Source organism: Aegilops tauschii, chromosome 5 (assembly GCF_002575655.3).
Source record: "Aegilops tauschii subsp. strangulata cultivar AL8/78 chromosome 5, Aet v6.0, whole genome shotgun sequence".
Taxonomy (NCBI): domain Eukaryota; kingdom Viridiplantae; phylum Streptophyta; class Magnoliopsida; order Poales; family Poaceae; genus Aegilops; species Aegilops tauschii.
Genome location: NC_053039.3, coordinates 33,947,958 through 33,967,884, shown reverse-complemented (window position 1 = coordinate 33,967,884; position 19,927 = coordinate 33,947,958). Strand labels below are relative to the sequence as shown.

The 19,927-nt window shown below is 47.9% G+C and overlaps 1 protein-coding gene across 1 annotated transcript; it reads right to left on the bottom strand.

The window, feature by feature from the left end:
• Window positions 1-347: 347 nt before the first annotated feature.
• Window positions 348-1,464, bottom strand: LOC109738421 (uncharacterized). The gene is made up of 2 exons (XM_020297524.4): window positions 1,168-1,464; window positions 348-1,052 (listed from the first exon to the last, which is right to left on the bottom strand). Exons 1-2 carry the CDS (start codon window positions 1,396-1,398, stop codon window positions 453-455), a joined length of 831 nt encoding a protein of 276 aa, XP_020153113.1. The 5' UTR covers window positions 1,399-1,464; the 3' UTR covers window positions 348-452.
• Between the last annotated feature and the right edge of the window lie 18,463 nt (window positions 1,465-19,927).

The following is a 19,927-nucleotide window of genomic DNA, read 5'->3' as shown; positions in this document are numbered from 1 at the left end:
TTCAAATACGAATCCAATAATATAATTTTTGTTGACATGCAGTAACATTTTATTAATTAAATCTTTAATCAAAATTTAGCACAAATTACAAATGAAACTAATAAACCAGCGGAGGTAGTAGTACGTAAGTACAGTACTTAGCAGCTGCCGTCCAGTCGACGAGTCAATGCATGCACATGTATCGATCTCTTCCGGGCAGACTGGCTTGTGCACGTACGAGTAGCAGGTAGCAAAATTGTTTCTCGTGACCGTGACCTGCCAAGTTCTCGGCGCGTACCGTGAACGTGCGGTGTGTACGCCGACAGCACATCACCCGCAAGATAGTAGTAGAGAGATATGCTTGCCAATTGCCAAATGCCAATGCAAACGTTAATTTTTAGTAATAACATCGAGTGTGCAGATTATAGGAGAGTGGAGACGCAGCTAGCAATTAGGAGCTTCTAGAGCTCGGTTCAGTTTTCATCTTCTTCTCCCTTCTTCTTTCCTCCGTCGCTGACCGCGTCCAAGCTGCGCGCCGGCGTGGTCCTGCCGTCGGCGCAGGACCACCGCTGTAGGCAGTGTCGGAGGCGACGTCGACGAGGAGCCACGGCGGGAGCTGCGCCCGCGTGCTGCTTCTCCTCTCCACCTCTGCCTCCATGTGGATGTGGTGGTAGCCGCCGTTGCAGTTGCGGCTGCACCACGGCGTGTTCACGCGGCGGCCCAGCTCCCCCTGCTGCAGCTTGCAGGAGGCCGTCCGCCGGAGGGTCTGCGTGCCCTGGCGGCGAGGGGGGCGGGTGGCCGTGCCCGTGATTGACCGCGTTCAAGTTGCGCGGCGGGTGGCCGTGCCCGTTGGCGAAGGGCCACCGCTGTAGGCAGTGTCGAAGGCGACGTCGTCGACGTCGACCAAGAGGAAGAGCCACCGCTGGAGCTGCGCCCACGTGCTGCTCCTGCTCTCCCCCTGCTGCAGCTTGCAGGAGGCCGTCCTCCGGCGGTGCTGCGCGCGGCGACGGGGCCGGGTAGCCGTGCCCGTGATTGAACTTGAAGGGCGTCGTCTCCGGCGCGGAGCTGCCTTCCTGCAAATTAAGTTACACCAACACCGGCCGACAGAAAGCCAGAAATCAATGGACGGCGGCGGCAGGGCTCGCGCGCACCGGGGGATGAGGCGCTATGTATAGTACTACGTGTTACCTTGAGCTGGTCGAGCGTGCAGCTGTGGATGATCCCGCCGTGCCCGTACGCCGCCGTGCCGTTGGCCGGGCCCATGCAGGAAAGCAGGACGAGGAATTCCCCGGTGAAGGTAAAGGTCGCGTTGTACTTGTACCCGGTCGGCGGCGCGCGGAGGAGGCCGGCGGCGTCCGCTCCGTACGCGGAGGCGAGGAGGAGGACCGCGAGCGCGAGGAGCCGGCGAGGACCGTCCATGACGGACGGGCCTCTCCGTTTCTTCGCTGGTCTGGTCTCTGGTGTAGACGTGTAGTAGTCTCCTGCTCTCACTGTACTATATATGCCCGTTGTCCCCGTGTGGACCCCACTGTCCCGTCTAAGATGAGATGGTTGGGCTTGGATGAGCAATGCTACACACACCGGATGCTTTTTACGGATTCAACGGACTGTGATTAGCTGAAGGTTTTGATTGGAGATTAGGAGAGAGGCGGCCCCACCCCACTAAAAATAGGGGAGGGGGAGGGAAGATTAGTTAGCCTTGTCGATCTGTGCGATGCCCGTAACTCTCCATGTGTCTAGGATTTTCGGGCTTAGATTGGGTTTGCGTTCAGGTCGCAACCGTCACGCTTAACGTCATGAGTATATACGAGTCCAGTGTTCGAGTGTGAACGTGCCGATGGTAGGTGTCCGTCTCGCAATCTCAGATCGCATCAATCACGAATCGGTCCAACTTTCAACCCAAGCTATGCGGCAAGCCGGTAACTAATGCCAACCGCACGCCCAAGAGCGGCGGGTGAGGTCCGGCACACCATGTCAACTTGTGAACGCGACCTCATGTGCCTAGGGATGACTCTAAATTTGGAAATTACTTGCATGCTTTTATTTTGCCGAGGAAACTTCCAATCTACTGTACTATTGATCAAACATCATCACAACGGTTTATAAGGCATGCGCGTATACACTTCCGCTTCGATAGACCTCCCCAAACACAAGGACGGCCAAAATTGCCCAATACCTCTTCATAACAGTAGCCAAAATTGCCTACGAACGTGCTACGCATGCAGACATGCTGCGCCGCCCGCCCGCGATCAACGCGGTAGCCCCGCAGTCAACGCGTGGAACTGCCACGCGTCGTCATCCGCGCGCCGCTGCCGTCCGACAACCCCGCCTCCTCGCCTACCGCGCCCCCGTCGTCATCCGCGCCGCGCCGCCCCGTCCCGTCGCGCGCCGCTGCCGCTCGACAGCCCGGCCGCCTTGCCTGCCGCGCCCCCGTCTCGTCGGCTGCTCCCGACCGACAGCGCCGCCACCTCGCCTGCTGTGCCCCCGTCCGAGCATTTATGCCGCCGCAGTCACCTCAGCTGCCACACACGCCACCTCGCCTGCCGCGCCCCCGAGTCCGCCCGCCTGCCGCCTCCCTGCCTGCAGCACGCCACCGCTGCCGCCTCCTCGCCTGCCGCGCCTCCCCGCCTGTCGTCCCGTCGATCTCGGCGCCCGAGGGGTCAAACCGACGCCCCGCAGCCGCGGCTATAAAAACGGACGCCGCGTCCCACCGACGCCCACCGGCGCCCCTTGCATCCCCCGTCCCCCCCCCCCCTGACGCCCCTCGCCTCCCCCGTCCCCCCGACGCCAGCCCCCGATGGCGTTCTACCGCGACAATAGCAGCGATGGCGGCGGCGAAGACGGCGACGTCCCCGGCGCATGGCCGACGAGCCTCGGCGTGCCGGAGACGGAGGGCTCCACCGCTACTGCCTCCCCGTGCCGCCGGGCTGTCGTCTTCCACGCAACTGGAAGATCGACAAGGACGGCTACCCAACGCCGGGGCCCGGCGCGACGGAGGCGGAGCTCCGGAGCCACAACGGCGGCCGGCACAACATCCGCGGCCGCCGTGATTTCTTGCGCGGGAAGGATTATTGGGAGGTCATGGTCGGTGTCCGCCTTGCGGCGGCCGGCGTGACCCCCGACTTGACGGGCAGCAGTGGCCGTCTTCGCGCCCCGCCTCCGCCGCAGGATCGCCGCGGACATGCCGGCGGCCACAGTGCGCACCCGGCAGTGGCGCCCACGCCGGCCGCCCCTCCCTCGCCGCCGGAGTTCGAGTTGCCGCCGGAGCAGGTCATCCTCCGCGTGGACGGCGATCCAGATGACATCCCGGGGTACCACGTGGCCCTACGCGTGTCGGAGGCGGCGGCGGCTGCGGCGAGGGAGGCCGCCGAGGTTGCGGCCGCGATCGACGCGGCCGAGGCGATGGCGGCGGAGCAGGCGGCGATGGCGCCGGCGGAATGGCAGCAGGTGCCGCCGGAGTGGCAGCAGGCGTCGGCGGAGGTGGCGGAAGAGGCACCCGACGACGGCCCGGTGGACAGGGTCGACGTCGCGAACCGGTCCAGCAGCGACGATGACGGCGGCGACGGCCCGGTCGTGATCGACCTCCTCGATAGCGACGAGGAGTAGTTTTTTTAATGTCTTTTTTAGTTAATTTGGTTATGTCGTTCTTACCCTAAGTAGTGAACTTATCATTATCGAGATCGCTCGACTATGTAAAATATCTTATATATGTTCAACGAAATTTGAGTGAAATTTGTTTCGTCCATTTCATTCGAGAGTGTTGATTTGATGATGCATTTGTACATGAATATATGCTAAAGCATAAAAAATAAGTTATACAAAAAATTTAAAAAATATGGAACAAACACATAAAATACCGGTAGTCCAGGACGATGCTGGTTGCACTAGCGGTACATGATCGCATGCATGAAATAAAATGAAATTTTGAGAGGGTGTGTGCATGCCCAATGTAGGCCCCCACGCAAATGAACGAAATCGGACACCGAACACACGTCGCGTCACGTCCGGACAACATTTTAGGGTATATATTTTCGCCTGAAAAACCCTAGAAAATGCATTGGACGTCAAAAAATAACGAAAATTGTCGTGCGTGCTTCCCATGGTACACGGAGCATGGGGAAAAAGTTTTGTTTCATTCGATGGAGGTGAAAAAAAACGTCTTTGAGAGTAGTCGGACTGGCATACCCAAACAATGTTGGTTGCACTACGGGTACGTGATCGCATGCATGGATCGAGACCAATTTTTTGGAGGATGTGTGCCTGCCTAACATAGGCCCCCACGCAAGGTTGAAACGAAAACGGACACAAAACCAACGCTGCGTCACGTCCGACCTGTGTTTTAGTGGTTTTTCACCGGAAAAATCCTAGGAAATGCATCAAGCGTCGGAAAAATATGCAAATTGGCGGGGATGCTGTGGATGGTGATGCCAAGGTGTGGAAAAAGTTTCGGGCCATTTGACGGAGTTGAAAAAAAACGTAGTTGGGAACCCCCTCTCTGACAGACCGAAACGGAGCTGGTTGCTCTGGGGCTACGTGATTGCATGCATGCAACTGCACCAAAGTGTGCATACACGTGGGTACAGCCAACATAGGCCCTCACGCAAGGTTGGAACGAAAACGGACACAAAACGAACGTTGCGTCACGTCCGTCCAGTGTTTTAGTGTTTTTTCACCGGGAAAATCCTAGAAAATGCATCGAGCGTCGAACAAATATGCAAATTGGCATGGGTGTTGTGGATGGTGATGCCAAGGTGTGGGAAAAGTTTCGGGCCATTTGACGGAGTTGAAAAAAAACGTAGTTGGGAACCCCCTCTCCGACAGACCGAAACGGAGCTGGTTGCACTGGGGCTACATGATCGCATGCATGCAAGTGCACCAAAGTGTGCATACACGTGGGCACGGCCAACGTAGGTCCCCACGCAAGGTTGGAACGAAAACGGACACAAAAAAAACGTTGCGTCACGTCCGGCCAGTGTTTTAATGTTTTTTCACCGGGAAAATCCTAGGAAATGCATCGAGCTTCGGAAAAATATGCAAATTGGCGTGGGTGTTGTGGATGGTGATGCCAACGTGTGAAAAAAGTTTCGGGCCATTTGACGGAGTTGAAAAAAATCACAAAGTAACGAACGAATAAGATAAGATTTAATAATGTGATGTGACTTTATTAACCTGTGAACACTGCCCGTCCGACCCCCATCCAACCGGCGTCGTCTAGGGCCCGGCCCAATCATTGAGGACGGCCGAGGAGACAGACGGGACGCGGGCCCGACATGATCTATCAAGATTGACGTCATTGTTCCTTGTACCTGGCACGACCGCCGCCATATGCCCACCTCACCCACGACGCCCTGCGCCAACCCTAGGGATTCACACGAACGCCGCCACCTGCCCGCGTCTCCTGACGCCCCTACCCTGTCCCATCATGCACGCCGCCGTCTGCCATCCCCTTCTGCCCACGTCACGCCGAGGCGCTGTCCGCCGTCCACATCTGGTACGTCACGTCACGCCTTCTCTAACGCCGCCGTTCGCCGTTTCTGACGCCGCTTGCTGTCGTTCCAGAAGACGCCGTCTACCGTCCCCATGTGGCTCCACCACGCCGCCGTCCACCATCTTTGAAGCCGCCGTCCGCCGTTCCACAGCACGCCGTCGTCCGCCTCCAAGCCGGCCACCTAGGGCCTAATGGTGGGAGGTATTTTTTTTGTTTTTCAAACGCACGTTGCATTCATCATGTTTATCAAGTAGACATGTAAAGTAGCTAATATTATTTTTGCTCCTATTCGTAGTGATGGACGAGTACGGAGAGATTTATTGTTCTGTTGAAGAGTGGTGTCTGTTGGTCAGCAAACTAACCTCTAGGTAGAAAATGCGTTTTGCCAGCACTAGACTGGGAAAGATGTTGATGATTCCTAGTGTGCTCATGCGAAAGTGTTTGCTTAAGTTCATTATTAAATCATATGCGTTGGACAGAAAAAGGTTCATCATGCCATCAAAAAACGGTGGGATATCATTGCGCACTGAAGATGTGTTTGACATTTTTGGGCTAGAGAACAAGGGCAGAGATGCTATGAAAGCGTTAGGTAAAGGGGGGTTGAAGGCGAAGGTGAAGGTGCCGAGTCGTTTTATAGATTCCAGTATGAATGAAATAATGATAGACCAGCTTATTGAGGACATCACTACCAGTGGCACGTATGATGATGATTTCCTGCGTCGAATTGTGTTGGTTCTCCTTGGCATGGTTCTTGCACCGCACTCCACGAAAGAACTTCCTAATGCTTTTTACAAGTTAGTGGAGGATGTGGAGAGCATCAAATCATTTAACTGGAACGCGTTTACTTTATGCATTTGCATCGATGGCATCACAAAGACTGTATCGGATCTTACAAAATTTACATGGCCGGTGGGAAACCTTGGCCTCATACAGGTAAATTGTATGTTATATATTTTATTTCCAACTATAGGTTGTACTGTTAAGATTGCTAATATATTTCACGTTCATGCAGTACTTGTTTTGGGAGAAAGTGCAGCCACTTGATGAAGAGACATTCGATCCACTGGCTCATGAATATCCGTTGATGCTAAACTGGCCAGAAGTTGAGGCTATGAAGCGTGACGCGTACGACACATCATACGGCCGCGGGAATGGGAGGGTAAGTATTTATGGTTTGTACTGCATGCACTAATGGTACTTTTTAAATGTTGAGTAATTTAAACTGATTTAACGTGGCACAGATTGATGACTTAATAAATGAGAAGTACAGACAGACTTTAATTGCTCAAGAAGGGAAATTCGTAGAGGAAGAATTTGATCCAGAAGATAGAACAGGTCGTGCCCGAAAAAGGAAAGAGAATAGAGACGAGGCTTCGTCGAGCAGGGACACTACCTTAGATCAAGTGATGAAATGCATCAAAGATATGCAAAAAGAAATTCGCCTTCTCCCTCAAAAATGTGCTCAGGTAATTAGTGATGTGTACTTCAATTTACATGGGATTATTCATAATGTTTGCATGTAGTTAATGCTTCCAATGTGTTATTGCAGATAGTACTGGAGAAGCTGGAGAAGAAAGGTATTGTCTTGAAGACAAACAGGGGGTTTGGTGATGATGTTGAGTTTGTGGAGCATAGTGAAGACTGGGTGGGGAAGTATGGTCCATCAAAATATTGGACAGATGTAAAATCAACTCCTGCAAAGGAAAATATGGAGAACGTGGTGGAGGCAGCATGCACCAATGGGAACGGGAAGAAGTCCGCACGTGAGAAAGATGTGCATCACAACACACCCGGTACAGGAGATGAAGGTGACCCCTTCGTTATTGAGGAGAATGGTAATTCACCCCACCCATCTTTTGCAACGGTAGACAAGAATGACTTTCTAGCTCTTACTGCAACCCCCAAGAATATAAATACAGTGTCAGACGGGTCTAGCGCCGATAAATCTGAGGAGATTAGTATGGATAGTCTGAACACCCGTATAAAAATGCGAAAGAAAGTGGCACTAAGGAGAATGATGGGAAACGCAAGAGAAAACAGTCAAAATACTATCGTTCACCCTACCAGCAGAACGGTGGACGTAAACGCCTAAAGAACAGTAAGTGCTAGGTAATTTGTTCTTGCAAGATATTTCTGTCCTTGCATGCACACTTTATTAACTCATTGTTTGTTACTATTTTAGGTCTGTTTGGTATAAGAGCCGCTATGATTAGTACCGATTACATTACTGACGAACACATGGAGGACGCGAAAGGTTTATATCCAGACACTAGCAGACTCGAAGAAGCTTAGTAGGAAAACTGTCGTGCACATGACAGGAATTGCTGGGGAAACATGTACACCTGATATGCTTCGAGCCATCATTGCGAAAAAATGGTTGCATGGCGCTGTAAGTATTAGAACAAATATATTAAGTTGTACATGTCATTTTTTTTAAAATCTAATAGGCGTATTGTTGTTATGTTATTTTCAGGTCATCAATAATTATTGCAACCATATGCAGACCCATAATCCTCGTGATGACCGTCACATTTTATCATCTTGGGTGTCACACTGGCTTATTCTTCGTGCTGATGGAAAGGTTAAGAACTCTAAGCAGCATTTTCTGGAGCATTTCACAAACCAAACTAAAATGGTGTCTAGAGTTACTGAAGAGTATTTCAGCAAAGATAAGGTACTTCAGTTTTGTATGATCCTTCGTAGTACATAACTATTTGTGTGTCCAAGAACTTGAATAAACTTTGTTGTAGGCATACTTTCCTTTTCATGTGGAAGAAAATCACTGGATAACAATTCTCATGCACAACAAGAAAAAAGAGTTTCAAGTTTTAAATTCTACTGGTAAATGCAGCAAGAGAGTTCTTGCAAAGATTACTAAGCTGGTAAGCTTACAACTTTACATAAAACAAGATATAGTAGTAATTAGTTATGTACTTCATATGAACTTCACATTTTTATTTCAGAGGGCAGAAATAGCTAAAGATACGACGGACACTAGTACAAAACGGGGCATACGTCCGGGCCAGATAAGCCCATTAGTCCCGGTTCGCTCACGAACCAGTACCAATGGGCCCATTGGTCCCGGTTCGTGACGTCAGGGGCCTGCCGGGCCTCGTGGGGCCATTGGTCCCGGTTCGTCTGGCCCCTTTGGTCCCGGTTGGCGGCACGAACCGGGATCAATAGGCCCCGCTCTTGGCCCAACACCACTGGTACCGGTTTGTTGCCTGAACCGGTACCAAAGCGTCATCTTTCGGGCCGGGTCTGGCCACAAACCGATACCAATCCAGCCAGGGGAGAGGGCTTTTGTGTGTAAAACATTAAAAGCAAAAAAGAATTTTCATAAAATAAATAAAAAAGCAAAAAAGAAAAGAAAATAAATAAGTAGAAACAAAATAAAATAAATAATTAGAAACTGAAAAAACTTTAATAAATAAGTAGAAACAAAATAAACTTCAATAATGTAAAATAAATAAACTATAATAAAATAAATAAATATAGCAACAGTAAGTAGAAACAAAATAAAATAAATAAAGCAAAAAAGAAAGAATTTTCATAAAATAAAAGAAGGAGCAAAAAACAAAAGAAAATATAAGTAGAAACAAAATAAAGTTTAATAAATAAGTAAAAACAAAATAAACTTTTATAAAACCTCTAGTATTATTGAAACTAAAATTATATCTCGAATGCTTTTTGTAACAGACGAGTTTCCGTATGAAACCCTGATATCTTGAATGTTGCATTTTGAACACACAAGAAGCCTGGAGTTGTAATAAGTTATTGAAAATAAAAGAGAGGCGCAATGCTCACCTGCACGTTGCTTAGCTTCAGGCCTTGAGGAAATCGTGTAGACTGCACGGAGCTATGTGTAGTTTTTGTTCGAAACCCTGATAGCTCTGTGCAGTCTACACCACTTCCTCAAGGCTTGAAGCTAAGCAACGTGTAGGTGAGCACTGTGCCTCTCCTTCATCGTCTCTGCACTCAGGGCTTATAAACCGCTGTGAGTGCCTCTCGCTTGGCGAGGTGGGACTAAAAACCAGCTGCAGAAAGAATCAACTAAAAAACTCTTTTACCGGTTCATGCCACGAACCGGTACTAAAGGTGCTCGTGGGGCCCCAGCCTTAGAACCGGTACCAAATAAAATGCCTTTGTAACAGCCTTAGAACTAGTACTAAAGGAATCAACTAAAAAGCTTTTATAAACCTCTAGTATTATTGAAACTAAAATTATATAGAATTTATGCAACTAAAAAGCAAAAAGAATTTTCATAAAATAAATACAAAAAGCAAAAAAACAAAAAGAAAGTATTTTGTTGAAAGTAGAAAAAAATAAAAAAAAGTATCATAAAATAAAATAAATACAAAAAGAAAGCATAAAATAAATATGTAGAAACAAAATAAAACAAAATAAAATAAAGTATCATAAAATAAAAATAAATAAACCTTAATAAAATAAATAAAAATAGAAAAAGTAAGTATTTTGTTGTAAGTAGAAAAAAAAGTACCAAAGAAAACAAAAAAAGGGAAAAATAAAAAAATGCCACCTACTGGGCCACCACGGCCTGAATACGACTAGAAACCAAACCATGGGCCAGGATTCAGGCCCGCAGAAGGCCCAGTAGGCCCACAGGCAGATACAGCGTGTGTAGGCCCGAAAGCCTGCATTTGAGAGGAGCTCGAGATGGTAGCGGGAGTGGGGCTTACCACTCTCGAGCACCTTCAACTAGCGAGGTGGGACTAAACTTTCGTGCCGCGACGCGGGTAGCACAGGGCCTTTGGTCCCGGTTGGTGGCACCAACCGGGACTAAAGGGGTGCATTGGTCCCGGTTTGTGCCACGAACCGAGACCAATGCCCCACCTTTAGTCCCGGTTGGTGCCACCAACCGGGACCAAAGCCCTCTGCTTGCCGCCCTTTGGGCTGCTGAAAAGAGACCTTTGGTCCCAGTTGGTGGCACCAACCGGTACCAAAGGGGTGCATTGGTCCCGGTTGGTGCCACGAACTGGGACCAATGCTCTTGGTATATAAGTAGCACTTAAGAATTTTGCAGAGTTCATCACCAGTTGCCACCGACGACGCCGAGCACATCGACGCCGCCAGGCTGCCCCGTCGCTGTCCGCCGCCCCCGCCATCGTCGTCGCTCTCGTCGCCGTCGCCGTCGCCCGCACCCCTGCCCGCCCCGCCCCCGCCGTCGTCGTTGCTCTCGTCACCATCGCCGTCGCCCGAGCCCCTGCCCCGGCCCGCCGTCGCCGCGCTCTCGTCGCCGTCGCCCGCGCACCTGCCCCGGCCCGCCCCCGCCATCGCCGTCGCCCGCGCCCCTGCCCCAGCCCGCCGCCACGTTCGGTCCGGCCGCCGGCCTTCCCCCTTTTTCATATATATGATGTTTTTTCAGATTATGTGCATATGTGTGATTATATGTATGTGTGTGTATATGATTATATGTCCTGGTTTTTTTCAGATTTTTTTGTTCATATATATGTTCATATATGCAAAATTTAGATTTTTAGAAAAGTTTTATCTATGTATGTTCTCTGATTTAGTGCATTTTAGGTTAGTTTCGTTTTTAGGAAAGTTTTATATATTTAGGAAGAAGGAAGAGAAGGAAGAAGGAAGAAGAAGAAAAAGTTTTATATATGAAAGTTACATTTTTAGAAAAAAAATTATATATCTAGCTAGGAAGAAGGAAGAAGGAGAAGAAGGGGAGTGGAAGAAGAGGAAAAATAAATAAGAATAGGAAAAAAAAGAGGACAAGAAGAAAGGAATAGAAGAGAAGAAGAAAAAATAGAGTAATTTCTATTTTTTCTTATTCACCTCTATTCCTTTCTTCTTCTCTTTTTTTTCTTTCTTTCTTTATCGGGTATGTCGTTGTCGATATAGCACCTCCCCGATAACTTCGACATGAGGGGGGGTCGATATACCCCCTCCCCGATAACTTCGACATGAGGAGGAATAGGGGTCGAGGGTTCGAGGGTTCAAGGGTTGAGGGGTCGAGGGTTCTAGGGTTCTAGGGTCGAGCGGTCGAGGGTTCTATGGTCGAGGGTTCGAGGGTCGAGGGTCGAGGGTTCGAGGGCTCTAGGAATATGCAAAAGTTAGAATTTTTAATGTTCATAGAATTTTTTTGGTGATATTATTGTCGAATATGCAAACGTTTGTATGTTCATATGTAAAGAATATGTCAATTTTTTTGTAGTAGATGATGATGATGATATATGAAAACTTGGTCAATATTTTCTGTTGTAATTTTGTTCGATGAATGTTTTCTCTCGGGAATTCAACATATATTCAACACGAGGGGGGAGGGGGGTCAATACCCCCTCCCCGATAATTTTGACATGAGGGGGGGTCGATATACCCCCCCCCCCGATAACATTTTTTTTCCATGTATGTATGTCGTTGTTGTCGGTACACCCCCTCCTTTACCAAGTTAAAAGAGCGTTGTCGTCGAGGCCACCCCGAACACTTTTAAGCGTTGCCGAGGCCACCCCAAACCCTAGAGAAGCGTCGAGGCCATTAATTAATATAATTCCTTGTTGTGAATAGCTATAGCTAGGTCTACGTTTGTCACTAATATATCCATCTGTCATGTTTGTATAATAATTTCCATGTTGTAATATGTGCAGAAACTATGGAGCACGGCCGAGACGAGGAAGCAGAAGGGGTGTTGGGGGACATAATCGCAGCCGGAGCTGATGTCATGTCGTATCTCAACAAAAGCGATGGTCTGGAAGGAGAGGGTGAAGAAGCAGGCTACGGTCCTCGAACAACGGAGGAGACCGTGACCGGTGACCGAATGCCGGTGCAAGAAGGAGGCCGTGATGACGGCTCCGGTGGCCGAACAGAGTCCGGTCGGGTATATATATTAATTAAGACTGTGCTAACTATAGCTAATTGATGCATTCATTGTTTTGGTATCTACACATATTAACTCTCGTCTTTCTTCTTATTTCTAGCCCTCCGGATCAAGCACAACTTCGGTAAAGAGACGAGGCCCGAAGAAAAAGTTGCAATCAGATGAAAGGTTCACGATCACAGCAATCGCGTGCGATGGCCAACCGATTGAACCCCTTAAGTTTCTTTTGTCGAAGATAGACAGAAAGATGATCTTTGGAAAGCCATTGATCCGGAGAATCCATTTAAAGAGCCATTGATCAAGTCCTTTGCTCTCAAGAAGATGACAGATCTATTCAGGAAGTGGAAGAATGACCTGAAAGCAAAGTTTGTCGACCAAAAAAAGACACCAGAATTCATCGGCCAGTATGAGAAGCTCAGAGATCAATGGGACGCATTTGTGGCCAACAAGACATCGGAGAGGAGTAAGAAGATGTCAGCCATAAACAAGATAAATGCTGCGAAGAAGGAGCATCACCATCGCACGGGGTCAGGTGGCTACCTCAAAGCCCGACCGTTGTGGGCCAAGGCTGAGAACGACCTGCTTGATAAAGGGGTCGAACCAGAGACATTGAACTGGCCAGATCATTTCCGGACTTGGTTCTTCAGGGTTGGCGGAACCTTGGACCCTGTAACAGGGAAGTGCGTTTGGACGAGGGAGCAACTGCTTCAGCACTATATTAACGCAGCGCAGGCAGGGGCGTTCATTCCAGACAAAGAGAAGAACGAGCTCACAATGGCCCTCGGGAATCCTGAGCACCCTGGACGGACACGAGGCACGCCAGGCTCCGTTCCGTGGAAGGCTGGGTTTCCGGACGCAGGCGGTTACAAATGCCAAGAGAGGAGGAGGAAGGTGGAGCAGAGTGAACTGCAGGAGCTGCACTCAAGGGTACAGAAGCTACAGGAACGAGATGTAGTTTGAAGCAAGCTGTAGCGACCAGACCTCAAATGGCCTGTGCTGCTGTGCACCAGTGTCATCCCTGGATCAGTAATGCCGACACGCACAGTACAAATGGAGGATTTATAACAGAGTAGCAATCACACACTTATTACATCGAATGTCCGAAGAGATTAAGTATAATAAACATGGCCTAAGGCCATCTAATAACGATAACAGCGGAAGACTTGGAAGATAAGTGAGTCCATCAACTCCAGTGGCATCACTGAGTATAAGACCACGACCTAAGGCACCTTACTCGTCGTCTGAAAAGTCTGCAACATGAAACGTTGCAGCCCGAAAACGGGTCAGCACATAGAATATGCTGGCAAAGCAACACATAGAGAACAATGAACAATGATAAGGCTATACTATATGCATATATGGCTGGTGGAAGGCTCTATGGTTACAGTTTTGCGAAAAGCCAATTTTATCCTACTGCAAAGGAATACATTTTATTTAACTATCATGGTGGTTGAAACATTGAGAAGGTACCTCCAACTCAATCCCAATTAAGTAACATCATTAACCCAACAAAATTAATTATAAGTATCACGGTGATGAGATTCAAATGATAATCCAGGTACTAGATACTCAAGTTGTCCATAACCGGGGACACAGCTAATCATGATCAGTTTGTACACTCTGCAGAGGTTTGTGCACTTTTCCCCACAAGACTCGATCGCCTCCGCTTGATTCTCGCACTACATGATGTTTGAGAAACGGATGACCGAGACACAGTCTTTCAGAAACAGTCACTCTCTACTCTGGATGGACCGGTACACCTACTTTCCCCTACATCTGCTAGTCCACCTCTTCAAGAGATCCTGTAACCTACTCAGCTATGCTAGAGCCCATAATAGCTTGCGGCTGCACACGGAAGTTTCTAGCATGAATAATCTTATGATCCCTTTGAGCCTGGGTGGCGGACCTTATACAAACAGACAACACTGGGTTCTCCAGGTGCCTCAATCCACCCAGATGTGAGTTTTAGTTGCCACCTTAAGTTGAACCATTATTAAACACTCACATCTGTCATGAATATCTCTCAAACCCAATCCACGTCTACGAGCATAGCATGGCAATAAATAAAAGCAACGTAGAAGTAACTCCCAAGGGTTTGATATAAACAGGTAATAGGTACTACCTCAACTACTTCCCAATACCCACAGTTTAATTAGATCCTAATCATGCAATGTGTGAGGAAAACAGATCTAATGCAATAAAACTGGGTATGAACGGGGTATGATCAAAGTGTTACTTGCCTTGCTGATGATCCGCAAAACCTAGCGAGTCGAAGTAACAAGCGGCACACTCCGGGTACTCTATCGCAAACAAACAAGCATACGATCAGTACTCATCTAATGCACAGGTAAAACTCGAAAGAAAGATCCAACCAGAAAGTTCAACTTAAGAACTCCGGTTTGCAAAAAGAATCAACTCGAAAGAAGCAACGGAAATCAAACGGTGAAAGAAAGAAACTCCGTTTGCTAATCTGGATCTAGGTCAAATTTTACTGTTGCAAAAACTTGTTTGAGTAGATTAAACGGAAAGAGAATTTCGAGACGAAACTCTAGGCGCTTGAATCACCTGATTCCGATAAACGAGCGAGAAGTTAAACAGATTCGAAAATTCGATCAGAAATCGAATCTGAGAAAATAACGAGAAAATCCGACGAAAAAGAAAAAAACAGACGAACGGTTAAATAACGGACGTTCGTTAACAGAGAAAAACCGACGAACGCGTTCGTTAAAACGAACGGTTCGGTGAACGCTCGTAAAATAAGAAAACCGAAAAAAACCGATCTAGGGTTTTTTTTAAAACAAAAGGTTTTTTTTCAGAAAACCGGTCAACACGAGGCGAGGCAGCGGCGGTACCTCGACGGGGCTCGCTCCGGCGAGGGCTCCGGCGGGCGCGGGCTAGGCGGCGGGGGTGCGGGGCTCGGGGGCGGCGGCTCCGGCGACGAGGGGCTCCGGCTCGGGGCTCCCGGCGGCGGGTGGCGGTGGCAAAAGGCGGGCGGCGGCGGCGGCTAGATGCGGCGGGGGCGGCGTGCTCCTCCGGCGGCGGTGATGGCGAAAACGGAGGGGGGGTATATATGGAGGGGGGCGAGGGCGGCTTGGGGGAGGGGGCACCGAGGCGGCAGCGACGTCGTGGCGAGGCCGGACTCCGGCGGCGTCGTGGGGAGGAAGGAGAGCGCGGGCGGGATGGGCCGTCGGCTGGGCTCGGCCCAGTCGGCGCGGCGCGTATATTTTTTTTTTAAATATGTTCCACGGAAAATATTGCGTAGAAAAATAAATAAAAATCATAAAAATATGAAATAAATTTTCCCCGTCTAGTTAGAAAATCTAGAATAGGGTGAACATTTTTTTAAAATCAAAAATAATATTTTGAAAACATGCATATTTTTAAATGCAATAAAAATTGCAAATAAAATCCAATGAATTCCAAATAATGTTTTTAACATTTTTCCTCCAGTATTTCAATGTTTTTGGAGAAGTCATATTTTCTCCTCTCGCTTATTTATAAATTGAAATATTTTTCCGGAGAGAAAAATAATTAAAATAAAATCCTCGTTTTGAATAATCAAATAAGAAAAATTCGAGAAAATCCCCAACTCTCTCCGAGGGTCCTTGAGTTGCTTAGGATTTATCGAGGATTTGTCAAAATGCAACAAAACATGATATGCAAATGATGTTCTATGTATAACATTCCAAATTAAAAATTTGGGATGTTACACAAGCGACCTGTCGAAGCTACCCCCGAAGCTACCCCGCCATCTCAGCGGAGAAGCAGCGTGGCTTCCACCGAGTAGCTTCAACTGGAGCCTGTCTTCACGGCTCCTGCTAGCTACCCCGTGGATGCTATCACAGAGTCTCAACATTGCCACCTTATGACGCAATGGGAGAAGTACAAAGTCAAGGCGGCTGTCGGCTCTCTTCTACCGCCTGAACCCGGCGCAACTTTTCACTACCGTCCAATTCCAGAAGGATATGCTAGGGTGATGGTGGAAGAAATAACGGAGGGATTTGAGGAGCTCGTGCTTGACCACCCTACCGGTGAAGGGGAGACTCGGCTGGGTTCTGCTTTGAAGACTCCATGCCTATGGAGGAAGGAGCTCATCAACCTTCCGAACTGGACGCCTCCGCCTCCTCCTCCTCCTCCGGCGAGTCAGGGCACTCTGCCTCCTCCTCCGCCTGAGTGATCAGGGCACTCCGCCTCCTTCTCCGGCGCGTGGCGGCACTCCGCCTCCTTCGCCTGCGCCGGCGCGCCCGACCAGCCAGCCTCCTCCTTCTCCACCTCGTCAGAAAGGGCGGAAGAGACCCGCCGCCGCTCCGGCTGCTCCGGCGCGTCGCAGTCCTTCTCCTCCGCCTCGTAAGCAACTAAAGAAGAAAGCCGCGGCCGCTCGGCCTGCTCCGGCGTCTAGCAGTACAGGCGGGAGGCAATACAGATTCGGTCCATCTCTCAAGACTCTAGAGAAGTTATGATACGAGAGGACCGAGAAGGAAAACAAGGAGATCTATCAAGCCCAAGTGAGGGACTACTTCACAACGCAAAGAGCTAAGAGACATCCACCTCCGGAGGAGAAGATAGATCCGGTTAAAGCGAAGCGCACTTTGGATGCCCTGCAGCGACCACCACCGTCTCTGCCAAAAACCAGCTATGAGCGCATTACTGAAAAGACATATAAGGAAGCGAAGCAGTCGGGAAGTACTTGCAGTGACAAAAGGTTACAAGAATGAAGAACTGGGAAAAAAAATCCCCAGCTCGGCGAACAAGCGAACCAATCGTGCCCCCCGCTCAAGGTGTCTAGCGATATCGTCGCTAATCATCCGGAGGTCTTGCCCGGTACCAATCCTGGAGATTACAACGATGCACATTTTGATATAATGGAGCCGGACTTATTCAAATACGAGTACGGGAAGCCTCTCGTCAAAGATGGAACTACTCTCACAACGATGATGCGAAGATTCCATAATTGGTACATGGAAACCTGCAGAAAGGCGCTGTCAAGTGGGAATAAAATCAATACTTTGATGCTGAAAGTTAAAGAGGATGTGCACGACCTCGTTGGAATTGAGGAGTTGTCTGTTCCATTTGAGGAGTTCTTCCAGTTTTTCAATCTAGAGGCCCTCGGTAAATTAACGGTCACTTGCTACTGTCTGTAAGTATTACTTCTGTCATTAAGTCGCTATATATAGCTCAGCTCTTTCATTGCATGTATATATAATTATCCTCACTATATTATGCAGATTGAAGATCGTCGAATGCAGACAAAATGAAATGTATGATATTGGGTTCATTAACACCAATCTCATAGACCAGTTTACGGTTAAATATAATGCCAAAGAAACCGAGGACAACTTGCTACGATCTTTGTTAATAAATCAAAACAAAGATACAATACTCTTTGCTTACAACTTCAAGTGAGTGTTACTGTCTTGTGCATATTCGGTTTCCCTAAATTATTACTGTTATAGTAATTAATGTAATTGATGAGTTATGCATGCGTGCGCAGCTTCCACTATATTCTCCTAGAGATTAAGCTTGAGAAGGGACTAGTAAACGTCTTAGACTCGAGACGAAAAGATCCCAAGGAGTATGCGGCCATGTCTAAGATGCTCGAGAAGTAAGTTGATTCGGTCATTATCGCACCATATCAGCAACTTTGTTCATTTCACGGTATCAAGTAATTGTTTTCTTTGTCTCGCAGGGTTTGAAAAGTATTCACCGCACAAATTACTTCATTGCCGCGGGATCTGGTATGGAAATACCCGAAAGTAAGTACTACTAGCTAGCTACCTAGTTCCGCGCATCTCCCGTTGATTCTAACTACTATCATCAATGCCATTTATAATGCTTCATTATCAGTTTGATTGACCTCTATTTCTCGTAAAGTGCTTGTGGCAGGAAGCCGGGACTAATTACTATGGATACTACGTCTCCGAGTTCATCTACAACGCGATGGCCAAGAATAGGCGGGGCTACTCAAAAAGACAATATGAAGTGCATAAGCAAAAATATTCACAAGTTTATTTTATTACCATCATTTCTGTTGAGTTTCATTCATATATATGTATTGACCCCCTTATTCAAATTAGATGTGGCAGATGCGGGATGAACTCCTACCAGAAGATCGCATGCGAGCAATTCAAGAGGAATTGGCTGGATTCTTTCTTGACCACGTCATCAATAAAGCCGGAGAATACCACCATGCATCTGGAAGTTGAGTTCATATGTTAGGGTATTGTAAGAGATCTTACACATTGTGTGTGTGTATATATATATATATATATGTATGTATATATATATATGTAGCCAGTAGCGTCGGTAAGATATACGAAAACTTGTTGTTCGACCAATCTCTCGGAGAAGGGGAGGTCGATCACTTTTGTATATGTTCATGACGATCTTCTGTATACTTAATAGTTTTCTTCATTTGCTTACTAGCTAGCTAGCGTGTCGAGTCCTCTCTATACGTAGTGTCGACCAAGCACGGAGATAAGAGAGGACACTTCTCTCAATTAGCTAGCTAATACAATATATGAAACCCCGTAAATTAACCCTACAAAAACCCCCAACCCCCCCCCCCCCCCCCTCAAAAAAAACAAAAAGCCAAGCCTCTGAAATGCTGATGCGTGGAAGCCTTTTGGTCCCGGTTGGTGGCACCAACCGGGACAAAAGGCCCCCTGCCTGGGCAAGCAGTAGCGGCCATGTGGAGTCCCCATCTGTCCCGGTTCCTGGGCGAACCGGGACTAAAGGGACAGGGCTTTAGTGACGACCCCTTAGTCCCGGTTCATGAACCGGGACCAATAGCCCTCACGAACCGGGACGAATGAGGGGTTTTCTACTAGTGGGAGGTGAACTCCCTTATACAAACGGAACATCCAGACGTATCTTCCTGGTCAATAAAGGAGTATGATATGCCGTTACAAGAGGATGGGTATGTTCAGATGTTTAATTTCTATGTACTTCTCTGACCAGCAATGCTGGACTCGGGGTTTCTTGCAGAGTCTCTTGTGGTCTTTTTGTGGTGAAATGCATTCAAAACTGGGACGAAGATGATTGGATATTTGACTTTGATCAAGATGAGGTTAATGCTTCAAGGGGACGCATTCTAGCTGAAATACTTTTTTCAGAATGCAACACGATGGAAGCCGTGAAAGAGAAGATTCTCAAGATCATGGATAAGAAATGAGTCTGATGATGGGGTTTGGGCTAGTACGACATTATTTTTCATATTATCGCAACTAAATAAACATGCTATTGTCGGCACTTGGAACAATTTTTATATTAACACATTTCTTTATTCTAATGCGGCATGATTTTGCATGTTTTGCAACTAAATAAACATGTCGTCGTCGGTTCTAGCTACAATATTGATTTTGCAATGTCAGTCTTATTTGCATCATTATGGGTGATGAGTTTGCAACTATATATATTCAGATTGTATGCATCATTATGGGTGATGATTTTGCAACTATATATATTCAGCTTGTATGTGCTATATGATTATGTGATGATAATGGAGCCGTCTGTTGGCTCTTAGAGGCACATATAAATGGAGGTGGCCGCCTGCTTGTATGTGCTATATGATTATGTGATGATAATGCCGCCGTTTGTTGGCTCTTAGAGGCACATAT

Coding starts and splice junctions, on each gene's coding strand:
- LOC109738421 (XM_020297524.4), bottom strand. CDS start 1,398: ATGGACGGTCCTCGCCGGCTCCTCGCGCTCGCGGTCCTCCTCCTCGCC. Junction 1,053..1,167: donor GCACGCTCGACCAGCTCAAG/GTAACACGTAGT, acceptor CTTAATTTGCAG/GAAGGCAGCTCCGCGCCGGA.